We start from the raw sequence: 18,870 nt of genomic DNA, 5'->3' as shown, positions 1-18,870 counted from the left end.
CCTAGGTGGGGCCAGCTGTGTGTTGTGGCAGGGCTGCTGAGTGGAGCACTTGAGGACAAGCGGCCCTAGAGTGTTGTAGCAACAGGTAGCCTTGGGTTTCTGCCTCTCTGAGCATCAATAACTTCCTCTTAAACCAACTCCATTTCCAGTCAGAAACAGCCCGCTTCAAGGGAATGCCATCTTGTCACTTTCTAAGACAGTCTCTGGCCACCCCCAAAGGGTCCCTGTGATCCAGCCTCCTAACCCCCATAGCAGCAGCTAGAGTAGGAGAGGTTAAGGGTGTGGGGGCTCTCCTGGAAGGAAGGCTGCTGTACAGATAGCACCAGGAGCAGCCACCTCAACTGGACGTGGCCTGCCCAAGTCCAGCTTTGAGTAACCGGTAGGGGTAGTCTCCTTGGTTTGTGCAAGGATACCAGAGGTTATTTGTATGAAGAATGGGATTGTGGTAGTGAGTTAGAGTTGTCCCTTGGGGTGGGTAGGAGAGTGTTGGTTCCTAAAGCCCGCAGATGCCAAGCTCCACCAATACTCAAGCCCTTTGTGCGTTTGCATAACCTACATAAGCCACCCAATGACTTTATATCATCTCTTGGTTATTTGTAATACACAATGAAGTATAAAGGATATGCAGCTTCATTTGATGTTGTACTGTTCAGGAAATAGTGACAAGGACACAAACCCACACACTCAGTACAGTTGCAGGTTTTTCTAAGTGAATATTTTTCAATCTGTGTGTGGACGTGAAGAGCTGGTTTTATTCACCTTCATCTTCTCAAGGATTACATCCTTTTTAGAAAACCTCCTGTCTTTGGGTCTTGTAGCCCTTGTACCTTACAGCACACCCTTACATATGTTACTGTATTTGATCTTCACATGACCTTGGGCAGCAGTTAAAATGAGGCCTTTTCACTGCTGCCTTGACTCAAACATCAGACCATCTGTCCAACAAATAATAGGGTTTTGGTGGCACAGACCGTCACCTCCCTCCAGCTTCTCTCCAGGATCTGTGCTTTGCCCCAAGGCCACCGTTCTGCCTGCATGGTGGCATTGCAGCATCACAAAAAAAGCCAGAGGCCCAGGTGTGGCTAGGGTTCCCTCTGCTCTGTTTGGTGACCAGAGCACATCTCTACTGGAGCCCACTCCACTTGGTATCAGGTACCTTAGTCAGATCTGTTCCATGTTCCCCTCCAGAACTAACCTGTTAGCTCAAGCTCCTACTTTATATGCTGCTGGTCTTTATGGCTCCAAGCCAACTGTGGAACTGTTTGTTGTTGTTGTTGTTGTTTTCCCAACCAACTTTCCCCTGACAGACCATTCCTAGAAACATGGCTGTTGGTAGGGACAGTCCTGAAGAATGACAGCCCTTGTTTGACATGATCTTGGTGGAGAGTGGTTTTATTTTTGTCTCCAAAGCCTCACAGGAAAGTTATATCCAAAGAAACTCATCATGGGAAGCATTTGACTGGTGTGTACTTTTTTTTTTCTTTGACTAGCCTGTGAAGAAACAGAGCCTCAAAGCCAGAAACGTGAACTAGATCTTGCTGATGGTGGTGCTGACATCTTGGGAAGGGAAGGCATATAGTTATTTTTGAAGTTAGCATCTTGAAAGCTGCAAGGAACTTGAACACCATGCTGGTTTGTCTTGACATATCTGATTTGATACCTGCCATGTGCCCTTCAGGCATCTCTGATAACTTAGAGTTTCCATAGATGAGAATATCATTCCTAATAGATCAGTTTTCATACCATCAATGAAACTTGACTTTATATGGTTTTAGATGTTTCTTACATCACATAATAAACTTCTGTCATCTTTCTAGTATTATTTGGTCTTGTCTCATTTCTTTCTGACTTTCCTGAATCCCCCTTCCTCCTCATCTCCTGCTCCCTGGATTATTCTACTGGCTGGCTTGGCAAGCTTATTAGGTGTCCCTTCTGCAAGAGTGTGGGATGACAAGACAAGAGGGGGACAGACAACTTGACACTTACATCATAGGAGAAATGAGCTACAGTTTGTGGGTTTCTAATTTTTCGATTATGGAGAGGACTTAAGTCGGGTTTAATATGTTGCCCTGCAGTAGTACTTTCCTGAATTACATCATGACCCACATTTGATTCTCATCCCAGAAGTAGAACTGAGTAGAATGCCTCCTTCACAGAAATGCTGTGGGGTGACGTTATGTAACTTACGCAGAGGACCACATGGTCCCTGGTAGGACCATAAATGACCAGCACTTACTACCACTATTATTTTTTTTTTTAATTTTACATTCCTTGGGGACAGTTGTCTTCCTGTCAGTGGTGTGTGTTCTTTAAAGTTCAAGGGTCAGAGCAAAATGCTGGGGACTCAGACATAAGGAAGCAGAGTGGCAGACGGTGACATCAGGAGTCTCTTCCTGCATTCAAAATGGCCAGCACATATCTGTTCTGCCTGATCTTGTTGGGAGGTGTTTCATATGAAGAGATTTTCTATAAAAGTGAAGTTATACTTCCGAAGTATCAAAACTGCTTTTGCCTTTTCTTACTGAGCTTTTTCTAAAGATGAAGAATGCACATTGGATTTACTGAGAATGCTTTGTGTGCAAGAAACTCCACCAAGTACTTTACACTATTTTCCATTTTACATGGATCAGTAAGACAACTGGTTCTAACTTAACCTTTTCTGGAAAGGCTCCTTGTTAGGCCTTTTAACTCTCTGGAAGTTGTGACTCTTAATTATATTTTGATTTTTTTTATTCCCTGTGCATCCCTGACTTTATCATGAGGTGATGGAAGTAGACTAACTCTAAACTGAGTAATTATTTTGTGCTCTGGGCTCTTTCCATGTGTGTCAGCCTGAAAACTGCTTCTAAATGAACTGTTGTGCCCATTTTATAGTTGAACAACTGAGGCACAGGCAGGTTCACTGTCTCACCCAAGGTCACACTGCTTGGTAATGAGAGGGCCTGGGATTGGCAATGGACCTTGATGAGTCCAGGTCCCATGGACCTATGATGACATTGGAAAAGTAGTTGGGACCGTCCGCAGCTCCTTTTCTCATCATTTCCTACTACACTAAGAGTGGGGCCTTTAGGGTAGTAAACATGAGCTTTTATTTCTTAGTTTATGTTTTTCACCTCTTCTGGACACAAGTAAAGAGAAGTTTAAGGGAAAATAGGAGCTTCCAAGTCCGATAGGCAAAGAACCAGCCTCCCCACAATGATCCAAGGTTTTCCAAATTTAAACCAAAACTCTTGAAGTGTGGTAGAACCTTTAGTCTACAGGCAGGAGTAACTACCTATGGAATACTACGTGAGACTAAGGGACATAAAGTCATTATAGCAGTACAGTTCTTTCTCATGCCTGGTCTTCCAGGTGCAGAGAGCCAGCCTCCTGGAAGCCATGAAGACACCAGGGGAGACAGCAGAAGCCTTTTCAGGCTCTTCCAGCCGAGTCTTCTTAGAAAGCTGCAACTGTTGCCGCCCCCCAGTCAGCAGTCTCCACAAAGGGGCAGACCAGACTTGCTTTGAAGCCAAAAAAGAAAAAAAAATCCTGCTCCAAGGGCTTTGTCCCCAGCTGACCTGTTTTGTAGCTTCCTGGAAAAATCCCCCTTTCAGGGCACTGTTATCTGGCATGACTTGGTGCTCAGAGCTTGTTCTCTGGGAAAAGGCCTATTCCTGAAGGTATTTGTCTGAGAGGACTCTACCAGTCTGTCAAACAATAACCTGACCCAAACCTTAACGGGAACATGTAGAGAACCAGGTGTCCATATTTATTCACAGGGAATGAGAAGGCTCCACACATACTGAAGACTATGTGAAGGCCTAGGAAAAGCCTGGGAGTGCCTCAGTGTCTCATCTCTGACTGACTAATGCCCTGGGAAAGCAATAAATAGAGGTGAAGGCAGTGGTTTGAATGTCTAAGTGTCGAAGGCTTGCCCCTACATACGCAGAGCCCCTTAGCAAAGACTTACAGGACCTGAGTGCTAATCACTAAGGTGACTGAACTACTGAACTACTACTAAGGTGGCTGGCTACAGAGAATAGACTCACAGAGTTAGTCCAGAAAAGTCACCAAGTGACTGAAAACCAGCGACAATTCCTAGGAGTTAGGGAGGGCAAGCAATTTCAGAATTGCCACATTTATTCTGTTTTCTCTCACTTGTAATGTTCACTTATTTAAATGTACCAGATGTGCACTCACAGGAAGTATGGCCGGAATGTGAGGAAAGTCATTGATGAGACTGCCCGAGAGGAGGCTGAGGTGTTGAGTTTATTCTACAAAGGCTTTAGTCAGAACTCAGGAATTTATTCTAAGATCTAAAGCAAACTGTCTGGATGATGGCGTAACTGAAATCTCACCGAGTAGAACAGAATGTTAAAGAACACACAGACATCACTTTTATAAGGGACCAAACAAGAGGATCTCTCTCGGCTTCCCTCAAACAAGACCTAACCAGCACTGTAAATCAGTCCGACCTAACAGATAGGTAGGTCATAAACAAACATATAAATGATCGAAAATACACCAAATACATTGTACAAAAACAATGAAGTGAATGTGGAAGGCAGTTACAGAAGGGAATTTGGGTGATTCACAAATACGTGGAAATTAAATGCCATGGTCCTAATAACCAATGAGTCACAGAGAAAAAAATATGAGGGAAACTAGGAAATCCTTCTGAGAGGCAAGAAAACAAACATGGAGACTTAGGAAATGCCTGTGAGAGTGCTAGGGCAGTAAGACTCAGAGCTGCGGAGCTGCGCACTGAGAGCTTAGTAACTAGAAAGGCCTGGGGAGTGTGCCCTCCTCTCCCGTCACCTGTGCGCCCACCCCAGAGCAGAGCAGAGCAAGAGGTAAACATGAGCACAGAAGAGGGAAGGAAACCTTAGACACCAGAAGGATCCGCAGAGCCAGAGGTGGCTCCTTTTGAAAAAACAGTCAGTACATCTTTAGCCAGACTGACCCAAGGGGAAAAGGAGACGAAATTCCTAAAGTCAGGAGTGAAAGAGGGAACATGGCTGCCGACCTTATAGAAGTGGAAAGGGAATGAAGTAGATATTGTGGATGAAAGGGACATATTCCTGGATAGAAAAATTACCAAATCAGCTAAAAAAAAGACCTTCGTAGACACAGTAAAGAGGTTCAATTAGTAGACTTTTCACAGAAAAGGCCCAGCTTCCATTGCTTAACTGGAGGATTCTATTAGACATTGAAAAATAAGATTGCTCCTGCAAAGACTTTTCAAAAAATGGGAAAAGAAGAAGGCATACGTCACAACTCAAGACTGTGGGGCTAGTGTTACCCTGAAAAGCAGACAAAGGCTTTGTAGAAGCCAACTTATAGTTTATGCACATAAATGCAAAAATCCTTAACAACTAGCAAATAAATCCAGGAGACTTAAACAAACAAACAAAAAAGGATTATGTATGAGCAAGTGGGATTTATTCCGAAACAAGACTTGAGTAAACTGTGACATGTGCCCTGGTGATGAGTAAAAGCCGAAGAGAATCAGCCACAGGAAGAGCCTTGACAAAGTCTAACACCCTTTCCTGAGCAATGTCCTCAGCAGTTTTCAGAACAGGGAACTGTTTCCATCTGATAAAAAACCCACAGACAACACTATGGCAACAAATTTCATGTGACATTTTGGTCTGTGTGTGGTGGAATGAAAGTATTTTGAGGAAATTGGGGTAAATGATGTATATCATTAAAATTGATTGTACCTATGCTTAAGGGAAAACTTAAGTGGTGTATGGGACTGGAATTTATGTAATGTTCCTCATTTCCTTGGGATAATGCAGTTCTGTATCAGGGCTGCCAGGTTGCCACAGGTAGGGTCCTTCACTGCCCTGTGGGGACTAGATGATAAAGAGGCGAGGGACCCGAGAGATTGATGGACAGGAGAAGTAGACAAGGGATAAGGGTGTATTGGAATAAAGCTTCTGTGGGGGCAGGGGTTTATTTGTGTGATATTCCCAGCCTGAAACAGCACATGAAACAGCAGCAAAGAATGAATAGGACAGGAACAGCTGAAGCTGAAGGTGACTCGGGACTGGATGGCTGGTTTTCACCCTGCTGTGCCTGCGTGGAATCTGTCAGTGAGGAGGCATTTAGGGAAGGCCTACTTGGTGGTTGATACTGCCCCATCAGGATGTTTCAGAATGCTAAAGAGAGCCAGGGAGGCTAGATCCTGGTGGCATTTGTCATTGTGAATTTGTTGTTGTCAGGGTTTTTGATAGGCAAAAACTGTCGGCTAATTTTTTTCCTGTTTAGAGGAAATCTGTTTATCTTGGAAAGCTCCACAGGATACAGAAGCACTGTGTTTTGGGTCAGCGTCTGTGTGAGTTCTCCTAGAGCACAGCAGTTGACATCTCTTCAGATCACTGCTCTCTTGCTTTCTGATTGCTGTGGAGAAGCTCTGTGGTGATGGAATCCCACCTGTTACCCTGGCCTTGTTGTCTGTACTTTTGGAATGAGATCCCAGAAAAGTCTTTGATCAGACCAAAGCACAGGTATTGTTTTTTTTTTTTTTTTCTGGCAGTTTCATATTAGAACATTTTAATCCATTTTGAGTTGGTTTCTTGTTGATTCAGTGCAGCAGCAAGTGGTTTTGTGAAGAAATAGGATTTCTCACACTTACAGGACATCTTCATTCTGTCTGCCGTTGTCTGTTTTGGAGAATATTGGCATTTTCAGCGTGGCACACTGGTTATTTTCTTGGTTGTGCTGTGTAACTGCAGACATCCTTACAGCATAGCGTTTTAGGATGCCGAGAACCTCCCCACTGACTGCTCTTTGTAGAAAAGATAAAAACACTGCTTCTTTTGGAGAGTTTTTAGAAACGTCTTTTTGACTTGGCGTTTCACATTCTTAGTTATTTGGGGCTCTGGTGGAATGGGAAAGCTGGAAGACAAACAATACAGTTTTCTCATGATAAAAGGAAGTGGTTAAAATAATTCAAGTCCACGTTGAACGGTCTGCCATTGTCATAAGGTATGAGGAAGGTGGGTGAGGAAGGCTGTCATCTGTCCTGTGTCTTGAGACACAGGGAGATGAGTAGTACTTGCTAGGCAAGAAACACAGGCGTGGGGAAACAACTTGCTTTGGTATTTTAGAAAGTTCCAACAGGATCAAACTTAACTAATTTACACTTCAGTCTCCATGTGTCATTCCAGAAAGAGCCTTGATGGGGTTCTGACAGTTGAATCTGCACGTTCTATTTATGTAACATTCTTAGAGTAGACTTGTGGAGCTGGGGAACAGGTTAGGAGCTGTCAGGGTGAGGTGTCCAGAAGGTCCTGTCTGTGTGCTTTGTGTGCTCTGCAGCTTGTTTCGTGAGGAAGCATTTAGGGGTGTCATGCCTTCTTATAAAGTTATAAAGTGGCCTTTTAAAGTTCCTTGGTAAAGTCTGTTAGCATCTGCTTCTCTTTACTTCCACTCTGCTTGTGTCTTTATGTCTATGTGTTGTTCTTGTGGGCAGCAATGTATTTCCCTCTTGCTTTTCAGTTCGGTCTGAGTTGCTGCTTATCATTGGGATGCTCAGACCCTTGACATGTGGATGTAATCATTGATGTAACTAGGGTTGACTCTGCTGTCCTGATGTTTCCTGTTTATCCTGGGTGTTCTTTGTGTCTATTTTGCCCTCTTCTTTTTGGTTAAGTGAGTATTTTTCATGATTCATTTTTATCTCATTTATTGTCTTATGAGTGACAGTTTTTTTGGTTTCATAATTTTAGTGACTGCCATAGGGTTTCTTGTACATGTATTTAATTGACCAAGTCTACCTCCAAGTGCTGTTTATCATGTCACATATGGCACAAGAACCTCACAAGATAGTGTCCTTACACATCTTCTCTTCTGTACTTAAGTCATACATTTTCCGTGTACATATGATATGAACACTACCCTGAATTATTTTAACTTAAGCAGCCAATGATCCTTAAAGAGGTTAAAACAATACAAGCAACTCTCCTTCTTCAGCCATACGTTCTCCAGTTGGAATTTCTGCATCTGGCCTCATGATCCTTCGCCAGAAGGCTCTCTCCCTTAGCATTTCTTGTGATGCACATGTGTTACCGATGATTTCTGTCAGCTGTGTATGCCTGACGTTTTATTTCCCACCCTCCCTTTCCAAAGGTGGTTAGCTTCTCTGTGGTTGTGGTGCTTTACTTTATGGATGTTTCTGGATTGTCCTTGGACTTGCGTTGTTTTCACACCTGAGCTGTCTTCCACAGCCTTGCTTCTCTGTACATACTGGGACCACTCCCACCCCGGGTTACTTTAAGATGGTTCTGTTTATGGTTAGTTTTGAACTCTTGGTTATGTTGTTTGTTTGTTTGTTTTTCTTCTTTGTGTACTTTGGGATCACTGAGCCTCCTGGATGGGTGAGTTTATAGCTCTCCTCAGACTGGAAACATTTCACATGTGCTTTTTAAGATAGATTTGTCTTCTCCTGGCTCCTCTTCTGAAAGCTTCCGTCACACACACACACACACACACACACACACACACACACACACACACACACACACACACACACAGTAGGAGGTTTGAAACTGTCCCGTAGATCAGATTTCTTTTTTAAAAATGTCTATGCTTTTAGAGCGTTTTCTGTTACCGAAAGAATCTTCAAGTTCGTTTATATTTTGCCATTAGCTCTGTCTGTCTTTTTTTTTTTCTTCTCTAGCATTTTAGTTTAGATCATTAAAAAAGTCTTCTGTCCTTTTAATGTTTATGCATGAGGTTTGCTTCTGTGCCTTTTCCTTTAGTTTGAACGTTCCATGTACAATACCAATCTCTGTTGCAGGAGTTGACCTTTTTCCCACCCCTCATCAGTTTACCTTTTGGAGTGATGAGTATTTCTATATTCTTAAGTATTTTTGGACTTCAAAAATATGTTACTTGGCAAGAAGAGTCTGATCCTTTTGCCATTGCTTTGTTGTTGTTGTTGTTGTTTGTTTTGTTTTTTGAGACAGTGTTTTTACCGTTGCTTTTTAATTAGTGTGATGAGATCTTAGCAGCGTGTCAGTCAGGAGTAGTTGTTGCCTCTTTCAGAGGCAGTACCTGTGGAGTGTTCTACCTAATGCCCTGGGGTCATAAACAGTGGGAAAACCGAGTGTGAGTTGTGTTCTCTGAACACATGGAGAGGCCCGGCTGCACACACCTGGGATCGGTTTCTTAGCAGCCTTCTCCACTGTGGTCTCCGTCTCTCTAGTCTTTGGAGCTCCCCTCTATCACATCAGCCCTAACTCGGCCAGGCTTTGCCTCGCTCCTCTGCACCAGGCCCTGGAAACCCTCTCAAGGAAATAAGCCAGGGCAATGAGCCCGCTGTTCCGCATGGCTGGTGTCGGTGTCTTTAGAACAGCAGCTGCCTCATACTTTGCATGGTGGTTGATGTTGTTGAATTACCATTACTCTATCTTAATAGAAAGTAGAAATCTTAAAAGGAGATTTTCTTGCTTATGGAGTCTGTATTACGATTAGAACAAGCACAAGTTGTGTTCTTCTTATGGAGAGCTGATTTCTCACCCTGTTTGCAGTATCTGTGTGCATGTGGAACTGAGGTGGAGTGGGCAGAGCAAAGAGAGAAGCTCAGTTCTTCATTAAGACCTCTGGGGTGCTCTTGTGTAGACGGGCTGTACCCCTTGATCACCCTCCTGGGGTGCTCTTGTATAGACAGGCTGTTCCCTTGACCACCTTCCTGGGGTGCTCTTGTGTAGACAGGCTGTACCCCTTGACCACCCTCCTGGGGTGCTCTTGTGTAGACGGGCTGCACCCCTTGACCACCCTCCTGGGGTGCTCTTGTGTAGACGGGCTGTACCCCTTGACCACTCTCCTGGGATGCTCTTGTGTAGACGGGCTGTGCCCCTGACTGCCTTCCTGGGGTACTCTTGTGTAGACGGGCTGCGCCCTTGACCAGCTTCCTGGGGTGCTCTTGTGTAGATGGGCTGCGCCCTTGACCAGCTTCCTGGGGTGCTCTTGTGTAGATGGGCTGTGCCCTTGACCAGCTTCCTGGGGTGCTCTTGTGTAGACGGGCTGTGCCCTTGACCAGCTTCCTGGGGTGCTCTTGTGTATACGGGCTGTGCCCTTGACCACCCTCCTAGGGTGCTCTTGTGTAGATGGGCTGTGCCCCTGACTGCCTTCCTGAGGTGCTCTTGTGTAGACGGGCTGTACCCCTTGACCACCCTCCTGGTGTGCTCTTGTGTAGATGGACTGTGTCCCTGAATGCCTTCCTGGGGTGCTCTTATGTAGATGGTCTGTGCTCCTGACTGCCTTCCTGGGGTGCTCTTGTGTAGATGGTCTGTGCTCCTGACTGCCTTCCTGGGGTGCTCTTGTGTAGATGGTCTGTGCTCCTGACTGCCTTCCTGAGGTGCTCTTGTGTAGATGGTCTGTGCTCCTGACTGCCTTCCTGGGGTGCTCTTGTGTAGACAGGCTGTGCCCTTAACTGCCTAGAGCCCCTGGTTCCTTTGGTGTCTGTGAGTTTTGACTGTGCCGCTTAGTCTATTGAAGGTGTCATCTTGTCTGCATGTTTCAATCTATGTAATCCAAACTTGGACAGTCAGATGCTGTAGAAGAAGCACTGCAGAAACCTGCTTTCTACAGATTAAAGTCAGTCCATCATAATGAAGTCTTGAAGTGCTGACACTAAGACAGACACAGATTAGTGGATCAAAGTAGAATGTCTACATGCAGACCACAAATGGATTTAAATATGTAGTGTAAAGATTTTCATGGTGGGCTCACTCCGTGGGCTCTGATACAGATGTCCAACCAATTAAAAAAAATTAAAGTTGGATTTCTTTCCAATATTTTATACCCAGGGTATATTCTGAATTAGCTAAATACAACGTATCCACAGAAAATATAGGAATACACATACTTTTGAGGAAGAAGGCTTTGTAAAGTATGACACAAAAGTTACAAGCATAATGAAAAATAAGATTACCAAGATTTATATCTTTAATATGACAAAAAGATAATTAGAAACAAATAGAGCTAAAATACAGTGACTGTCTTTATTGTATAAAGCCCACTCATAAAATAGTTTTTTTTTTTAAGAGGAAGCCCCCACTGAGAAAATGAGGAAGGGATATGATTGACTAATGGTGTCAGAAATGAAAACTAGGGTCTAGTAAATGTTTATTTTAAAAATGGCCTTCCTGATAATAGCTGTGCTTTATTTTGTATTTCTGTTTGATTATGCTAAGTGCCTTCAACTACTTAGTTTAAGTTTTTTAAAAAATATACTCTCATCAACATTTTCTAAAAGGAGATTGAGATTAGAGAGAAGACCGTTAGCCAGGGTAAGGATGCTTACAACATCTGACCCTAGAGTCTGCCCTCATCACTTCCTTCCCCTAGAGCTAAACTAAACCTACCTCAGATTCCGCTGTAGCTCCCCTGGAAAACAGCTGTTTTCCGAGAATCGCACAGCTAAAAAATGATAAACATTTTAGAAAGAAAAATTGCCTAAGTAGAAAAATGAGAGAAAGTGAAGGCACAGTTGAGAGACACTCTTTAAATTTCTCAGATTCACTATTTCTTTTCAGAATATTTAAAAGATGCCTCAAAGAAGATGAAGAATGGCCTCCTGTTTGTAAAACTGGTCAACCCGCGCTCAGGTAGGTCTTGCTTTCTCAGGTCCTCTCATCCTGCAATGTTTCTAGCATTGTGCTGAGTGTGTGGAGCACTTGCTTGCCTAGGTGTCATTTTGAGTTAACTTAAAAGTTCACAGCATCCTGTGGTGGAAAATGAAGCCGATTAATTTTCCAAGATAAATCATACTAAACACTGCAAAGAAGATTTTTTTTTTTTATACTTTTCATCTACAGAATGTTGAGTCTTTAGAAATGTTGGCATGTTTGAGTTCTCTGGAAATGGATTGATTTTCTTTGGCTTTCTTATGCCAACTTTCCTTAGCGTTCTTACACAACACTAGCCTGCATTTATATTCACTTTGTGTTGTACAGTAAAATAAACAACCAGAGTGAAAACGCAGAAGGCCGTCTTTGACATGTCATGATTTTGGTTGGTTTCGTTTTTTAGCTGTTCCTTTCTTTCACACTGACCAAAAAGGCTACCTCTCCCCCCCCCCCCCCCCCCCCCCCCGCCCCGTTAGACGATGGTTTTTCTTTTATTAAAATTATTGTATATTGGAGAGCTTTATGTTTTATTGAGAGAGAGGTTTATTTTAATTTTATATCCAGCACATTTTGTTTTGTGTTTGAATTTTGGGGTAAAAGTATTAAAATACACTCAGCCATGAGGTGACAGCAGATTCTATTGATTTGTAAGGATCTGTAAACACATGATGCCTGTATGTCAGGGCTCTCCTGGTGACGGTGTCACCGCAGAGTGAATGAGGGAGAGCACATGGGTGGTGTTTTGTTGAAGAGATGTGTAACTCCAACAATGACAGAGTAAAAGAGAACAAAAAACAAACACCCGCCCTTCCTCCCTAGTGTCTTTCCTCAAAGTGCCACTGAATTTTCCTGTCGAGCCACACTGAACAGCCAGAGCTGAGATGAGGAATTCAGAAGCTTTAGGAGGCTGTCCCCTTCTAAAGCACTTAGCAAGAGAAACCGTGCACAGACAAGGCGTGGGTGCTTTATTTTCACTGCTACTTTATTTGGCGAAGGGAAAAGAAGGAGTGCTCTAAGCCCTTCCGGTGTCCTAGGTAGTGTTCTAGGAAATGTACGGGTGTTTTCTTTTGTTCGGCTCTCACAAACACCCTCTGAGTCGGGTTCAGTATTGCCCTGCCCGGATTAGCAAGTAGAGCCATAATAAGGGTTAGGTAACTTCTCTTGTATCACACTCAGCATGTGATTCCAGCGATTTCAGAGACCGCTCTGTGGTTAGAAAAAGATTTGATGAGTGGAGCGGTAAAACATCAGATATGCATCCCTTCTATCCCCGTTTCTCCCACCACATAGACTCATGGTGCTGAGAACTGACTCTGACCTGAGTTAGGGGTAAAACCTCAGGTATGCACAGGCTTCACCCCTCCTGTCCCCACACATCTGATTTGCTGAGGATTGAACCCTGGACCTGGCACATGCTAGACAAGTGCTTTACCGGTGACAGAGCTGAGCCTCTGTCCGTCCTGCCCCCTCCCCCTCCCGCCCGCTTTAAAAGAATAAAACAGAAAATTCCATCCATTTGACTAAGGCTTGAAGTGTCCTTCCCTTTCTCAGTACAAAGGCCGGTGGCATCTGAGGGCTTGGTCCTTGTCTTGGTTCCCGTGTACAGGGAGCTACATGCTGGCGTAGGGACAGACCCAGGCACTAGCTCACCCATCTGTCAGAACCATTAGGATTTGGTAGTTAGGAGGCGGTGTAACAGTCAAGGTAAATGGCTTGTGCCTTTCATTTTCATGGTTTACGTTTAGTGAGGATTATGGAGCTGGAAAGTGAATGTCTATGCCTAATACCCATAAGCCTTCCTTGGAGTTCACGAGTGTAGAGCATGACTCCAGATGTGTAGGCTCCTCTTAGGAACATTCCTTGGAACTCTGGACAGACTTCTGATGTACATATGTGCATGAGGAAAGTGATGAATACTAAGCACATCTGTGTTACAGGGGAAGGAAACTTTTACTTATTCGATATGTGTCTGCAGCAGCTGTTTGAAGTCAAAGTCTTCAAGGAAAAGCACCGTTCTTGGTTTATAAATCAATCAGTTCAATCAGGTAAGTGACAGATAGATATAGATATATAATGTAATTTTTTTCCTATCAGTAACTAAACATACTCCACAGCTCCTGTGGGTATGTGGGTTCATCCTCCTGGCTTGGAGTGTGTAAGTAAGAAGCTATTCTGTATATCAGAAAGGGTTTGGATCAAGTGAAGCTAAGTCATGTTGTCACATGTTAAACTGACAATTCTGCTTTATTTCCTAAAATGCCAACACATCCTCTGGCAGGAGTTAGATGGCCTGTACCTTGGAGTGCAGGTTGAGTTGATTGGAAACATTTCCTTTAGAGGAATTTTGAACATTTTATTTCCTTGAGCAAGCTGATACAGTTTCTAAAACATGCTAGAATGTAACAGCTTTTTTCAGAAGTGGTTTCTCGTGTAACTTACTGTGCCCTCTTTTAGCCCGCTTTCCTGTCACTGTCATAGAATAAAGACACATACCTAGATTGCCCACCTATTAGAAGAGAAGATGTGCTGTGCCTCACAGTTGGGAGGTGTTGGTCTACAGTCCCTTGGGCTGGTTGGTCTTGAGGTAGCACATCGTGGTGGCACCATGTGGCCAAAACACTCACTTCCTGGCCAACAACCAAAGAGAGAAAGAGAGAGCAAGAGTAAAAGACTCCAAGGTCCCACCCCCTCCAGGAGAGCTGATGCCCTCTGGGGCCTCTATGGGATAAAAATACATTTTTTAAAATTAAGTGTTGTAGGGAGGTGGAAAGTACACGGTCCCCTACCATTGCTGTAGCTGTGCCCAATCCCTAGGCAGCACGTCAGAGCTCCAGCTTCTGCTGTGGCACACTCTCAGCTGGTATTGGCTGATAGCTGCAGACATCAGGTGGAGACTGGGAAATGGAGGGAAGCTCTCTTCTTTGGGGATTTGAAGCTGTGTGGAGTAAAATCTATCTCTAGGAAATGGGAACATTTAAACCAAGGTGTTTGTCGACTCCTGAGTTTGCCTGATGGGAAGCACAAGCTGTCGCACAAGCTGCCTGGTGGGCAGATGTCATAGGCATGTGCAAGAATGAATATGGAGTTTCACATGCAGCTCACCCTGAGAGATGGAATAACCAAGTGGTCCTCATGAGGCATACACCTCTCTGTTCCTTTTCACCTGCAGGGGGCCTTCTCCACTTTGCAACACCCATGGACCCTCTGTTTCTACTCCTTCACTACCTCATAAAGGCTGGCAAAGAGGTGAGCTTCCCACTTGGGGCGACTGCAGGGAGGGGCGGGAGATACCCCTTCTCCTTTTCACAGTGCGCTTCAGTCATTAAATATGTGCCCCATGAGTACCAGTGTGGGTCAGAGCACCCTGCCCTCCCCGGAGAAGCAGCACCTTAATGGTGATCAGATTTGCTACTAGGGCACTGTGACCTCAGTGGCCTAGCTTGCCACTCTTTGTACCTCAGTGGTAGCCACGCATAGCAATGAAAACCTCTTACCACTAAGTGCTTAGATGTGAATGTTAAGAATTTGGTCAGGAGATTTACCTTCTTATGTGAGTGTCTGAGAAATAGATAACCTGGAGTGTGCCTAGTAAACACTCATGGGGAAGCTAGGTATGCTTGGGACTCGAGCATCCAGAGCAAAAGCACTAATTTCTCTCAGCACTCCACCTCTTGGGGCTTTCCATGATGATGTCTGTACCTCAGGTACAACAGCGGTGACTGCTTAAGCGCACTTCCCTCATTCAGAGCGGTGAGGACTGCATTTGGATGGAGGGTTAAGTAAAAGTCTTTGCTTGTACTACTTGAGCAACGATGTTATCTTTTTGTTTGTTTTATTGGCTTTCTGCTTTTGTTGTCATTTGTTTTAGATTTCTTTTATGTGTATGTATGAGTGACTACACATATGTACAGTGTGTGTGCCTGGCACTCATGGAGGCCAGAAGAGAGCATCACAACTCTGGGAACTGGAGCTACAGGCAACTGTGAGCTGCCACATAGGGCTCCTCTGCAAGATCAGCAAATGTTCTGGCCCTCTGAGCCTTCTCTCTAGCCCCACTGAGCAAGGATACCTTTTGTTTGTTTGGTTTTTGTTTTTTTGTTTTTTTGAGACAGGGTTTCTCTGTAGTTTTGGTGCCTGTCCTGCAACTCACTCTGTAGAACCAGGCTGGCCTCGAACTCACAGAGATCCACCTGCCTCTGCCTCCCGAGTGCTGGGATCAAAGGCGTGCGACACCACCGCCCGGCGAGCAAGGATATCTTAAGTGAAACTGGCAATTTAAAAACTGCAAGAATACAGTGTATGGGGGGGGGGGTGCTTTGGTGTCTCTGCCTTAACTCTGGAGAAGAACCCAAGTTTTGTCCACTATCATTTCAGTTACCAGTGCCATGCCAACCTGATGCAAGTGCAGTTGGCCTCTTATCATGACTATAGATTTGAGCTGGGAACATCCTAAAGGGGAATTAGGAACACTCAGGGGTCCATCCATCAGCTTAAATCTTTGAGCTCACTTTTTTTAATGAGTTGCTTGAACTGCTTAAGCCTATCTATATTTCTTGGACTCTTACATTTGCATATAGAGTAAAGCTTGTGGTTCATTTTATGTGGTCTTTAAATCAAATTCTCAAAACTTTATTTTGTAGATTGATCGATTTTAAGTTGTAAATACTGAAAATCATAAAACTCACCCAAAGCTTTTCTTCCTACTTTCTCTTGGTACACCTTCTTCTCTCCTTTTACAGTGTGTTAGTGGAGCCCTGCCCCTCAGCTGACTCACTTCGCTCTTATCTGAAAGCTGCCATGAGAGCCATATATTGGGGTGCACGGCTGTTGAGACTCATGCCTCTAAACGATAGAGATGGTTCTGGTTATTGCCAGGAAGCTGTAGGAGGATTCGGGGATGAAGTTGAAAACTTTAGTTGGTTCACAAGTGTGGTGTTTTCTAGGGTAAATTAACAGGGAGAAAGGCACTTGGCACTCACAGCTTCAGGGCAGAGCCCTGCCTGCCCATCTCCTGTTAAGAGCAAGACCCGGGTTTAGTGCTCCTCAGCCTGGCCTTCCGGGGGCCTCTAAGGCCTTGTGTGGTAAATTCAAGGTGACAGATGCAGAGGGAAGCAGAATGGTGCACACAGAGCCACTGTGTTTTTTCTTCTTAAGTCCTGGAAGTGTAAACACATGGGTGTCTAGTATTTCTTCCCTTCATTTTAGATGGGGTCGTATCTAATTTAGTTATTAAAATATTGTCCCCATTTTCAAATTTGGCCTGTTCCTGTTAAATCACAACCTTTAACACCAACTCTTATTAACCATATTTAAAACAGATTTTTATTTTACTTCTTTATGTACATGTGGCAAAGGAAATATCATGACTGTGGTACCATACATGTCAGTACTATTTAAAGCAGCTAAGTGTAAAATTCCTGGTTGATCCTGGAAGGCAAGCCTTTAAAGTAGAAACCTAAAGACTGTAACACTGGGGAGCCTCGGTTAGACGGCAGAACATTTCAGACATTTTTCACCCTCTTTTAGCCTAATGAAAAAAATGTAACAAGTTATCGTGTGTACTGTGAAAGAAACAAGAGGATTCACCTTGAAAGCCAGAGAAAATCGATCAGTCACACGTCTGTCTTTAGAAGTTTGGTCACAGGAACAGAGAGACGGAGGTGGGACCTGGACAGACAGAGCATCCTTCCTAAGCCTAGCTCCCAAATCAAGAGAATGTCTTCATCAGATACGCTTTCTCCCTGCCATTAGGAGAATTAGGAGAAAGTCCATCTGAGAACGTCTACATGGCTTACCCCTGACAGCTGTGTCAACTTGTCTGTCTAGACGTGTCTTAACCTGCCTGCAGCTCTGTTCTTACGTCATGGTTGCCTTTTTCTTTATTCCCGTCTAATTTGGAAGGCTCAGCTGATGGCTCCCGGAGGAATGGATTCACTTTGAGAATTTTTCTTTTTGGAGTAGGGTCTTTTTGATTTGTTTTGGTTTTTTCTTCAGCCCTGGAGTGAAGACAGGGAAGCAGATGATATATTCTGGGTCTGGTCTGTCTGGGCTTGTTCTAGGCCTGTGTGACAATGGGGACTTCTGCCTTGTGACCTCAGCTGGCTCTTTTTCATATGGAATAACTGGACCACCTTCAGACAGTCTCCGTGATCTTTTCAGTCCTGTCTCTGTGTTTTCCTGGGATTTTCTGTTTCACACAGTGACTGTACCCTTGAGGGAGCTAGCTTGATGTTTGGAAGGCCCTCCTCACAAGAGGAACTCAGGGATGGCCCTTGAACCTATCCCAGTTTAGAGGCCCCTCAGTGGAATGAGGAGCTCAGATGCTAATGTAAAGATTTTCTGTGAAATGGTCCATTTTTTTCCCCTCTTCTTTTTGTGTAAAATCTTATTGACTGGACTGTTTGCCACCTGACTGACTCAGATGTTCCTTTCAGGGAAAGTATCAGCCCTTGGATCAAGTTGTAGTGGATGACATGTTTCCAGATTGCATCTTGTTGCTGAAATTTCCTGAGCTTGAGAAGTCACTTCGGCATGTGACAGAGGAGAAAGGTATGGTGCACAAGCCTTTGGAGTCAGGCTGTGGTCGTGTGAATCTGTGAGGTTCTCAACAGAGAGATCTGAGGGATGGAGCATGTTCTGGAGAAGCTAAGGTGCTACAGTCATCGAAATGGGAGAGCAAGGGAGCCTGAGCTGGGAGATGGGGGCAGAGGGAAGCAACTGTTTTGATGTAGACCATCCGAATCTGGTGATGCAGTGGTGCTCACGTGAAGGAGAGAGTCAAGAATGACTCTGGACTTGAGCCTCAGCCTAGCCCAGAAGACATGCCCTGATGGCATCCAGCAGATGGAATGTGGACCAGAGGAGCAGGCTGAGGGGTGAAGAGTGTGGTTATAGGTACTAGTCACAGGTGTTTTGAAAGGAGAAAATGAGCGATGTGCATGTTGGTGCGTATGGTGATGAGCTTCGTAAAGACATTTTCTTTCAAGTGTATCATGGACTTTGAGACTTCATAGAATACACTGAATAAGAGTGGAAAGAGCAGACACCCTTATCTCATTCCCAGTTTTAGAGGAAATACTTTGAGGTTTCCTCATTTAGTATAATGTTGGCTGTGTCTGTCATGGGTAGCCTTTGCTGTGCTGAAATACATTCCTTCTCTAGAGTTTTCTTTATTTCTTCTTCATCAAAAGATCTTGGACTTGTCAAAGGCCCTTTCTTCATCTATTGAGAGAATCATGTGATTTCTATT

At 44.2% G+C, this 18,870-nt stretch overlaps 1 protein-coding gene across 6 annotated transcripts in view; it reads left to right on the top strand.

Annotated features, from left to right (window-relative positions):
• Rnaseh2b (ribonuclease H2 subunit B) overlaps nucleotides 1-18,870 on the top strand; it is a 62,764-nt gene that overhangs the window by 6,578 nt on the left and 37,316 nt on the right. For all 6 annotated transcript variants that reach the window (XM_052732999.1, XM_052732997.1, XM_052732994.1 and 3 more), the window contains 4 exons: nucleotides 11,529-11,600; nucleotides 13,559-13,666; nucleotides 14,791-14,867; nucleotides 18,056-18,170. In XM_052732999.1, coding sequence (XP_052588959.1) covers nucleotides 11,529-11,600; nucleotides 13,559-13,666; nucleotides 14,791-14,867; nucleotides 18,056-18,170 — 372 coding nt within the window. The remainder of the gene's footprint in view (nucleotides 1-11,528; nucleotides 11,601-13,558; nucleotides 13,667-14,790; nucleotides 14,868-18,055; nucleotides 18,171-18,870) is intronic.

The sequence above is a fragment of the Peromyscus californicus genome, unplaced genomic scaffold, assembly GCF_007827085.1.
Source record: "Peromyscus californicus insignis strain IS unplaced genomic scaffold, ASM782708v3 Scaffold_12__1_contigs__length_115047231, whole genome shotgun sequence".
Taxonomy (NCBI): domain Eukaryota; kingdom Metazoa; phylum Chordata; class Mammalia; order Rodentia; family Cricetidae; genus Peromyscus; species Peromyscus californicus.
Note: the sequence above shows the minus strand (reverse complement) of the source record. Positions and strands in the feature narration are given on the sequence as shown.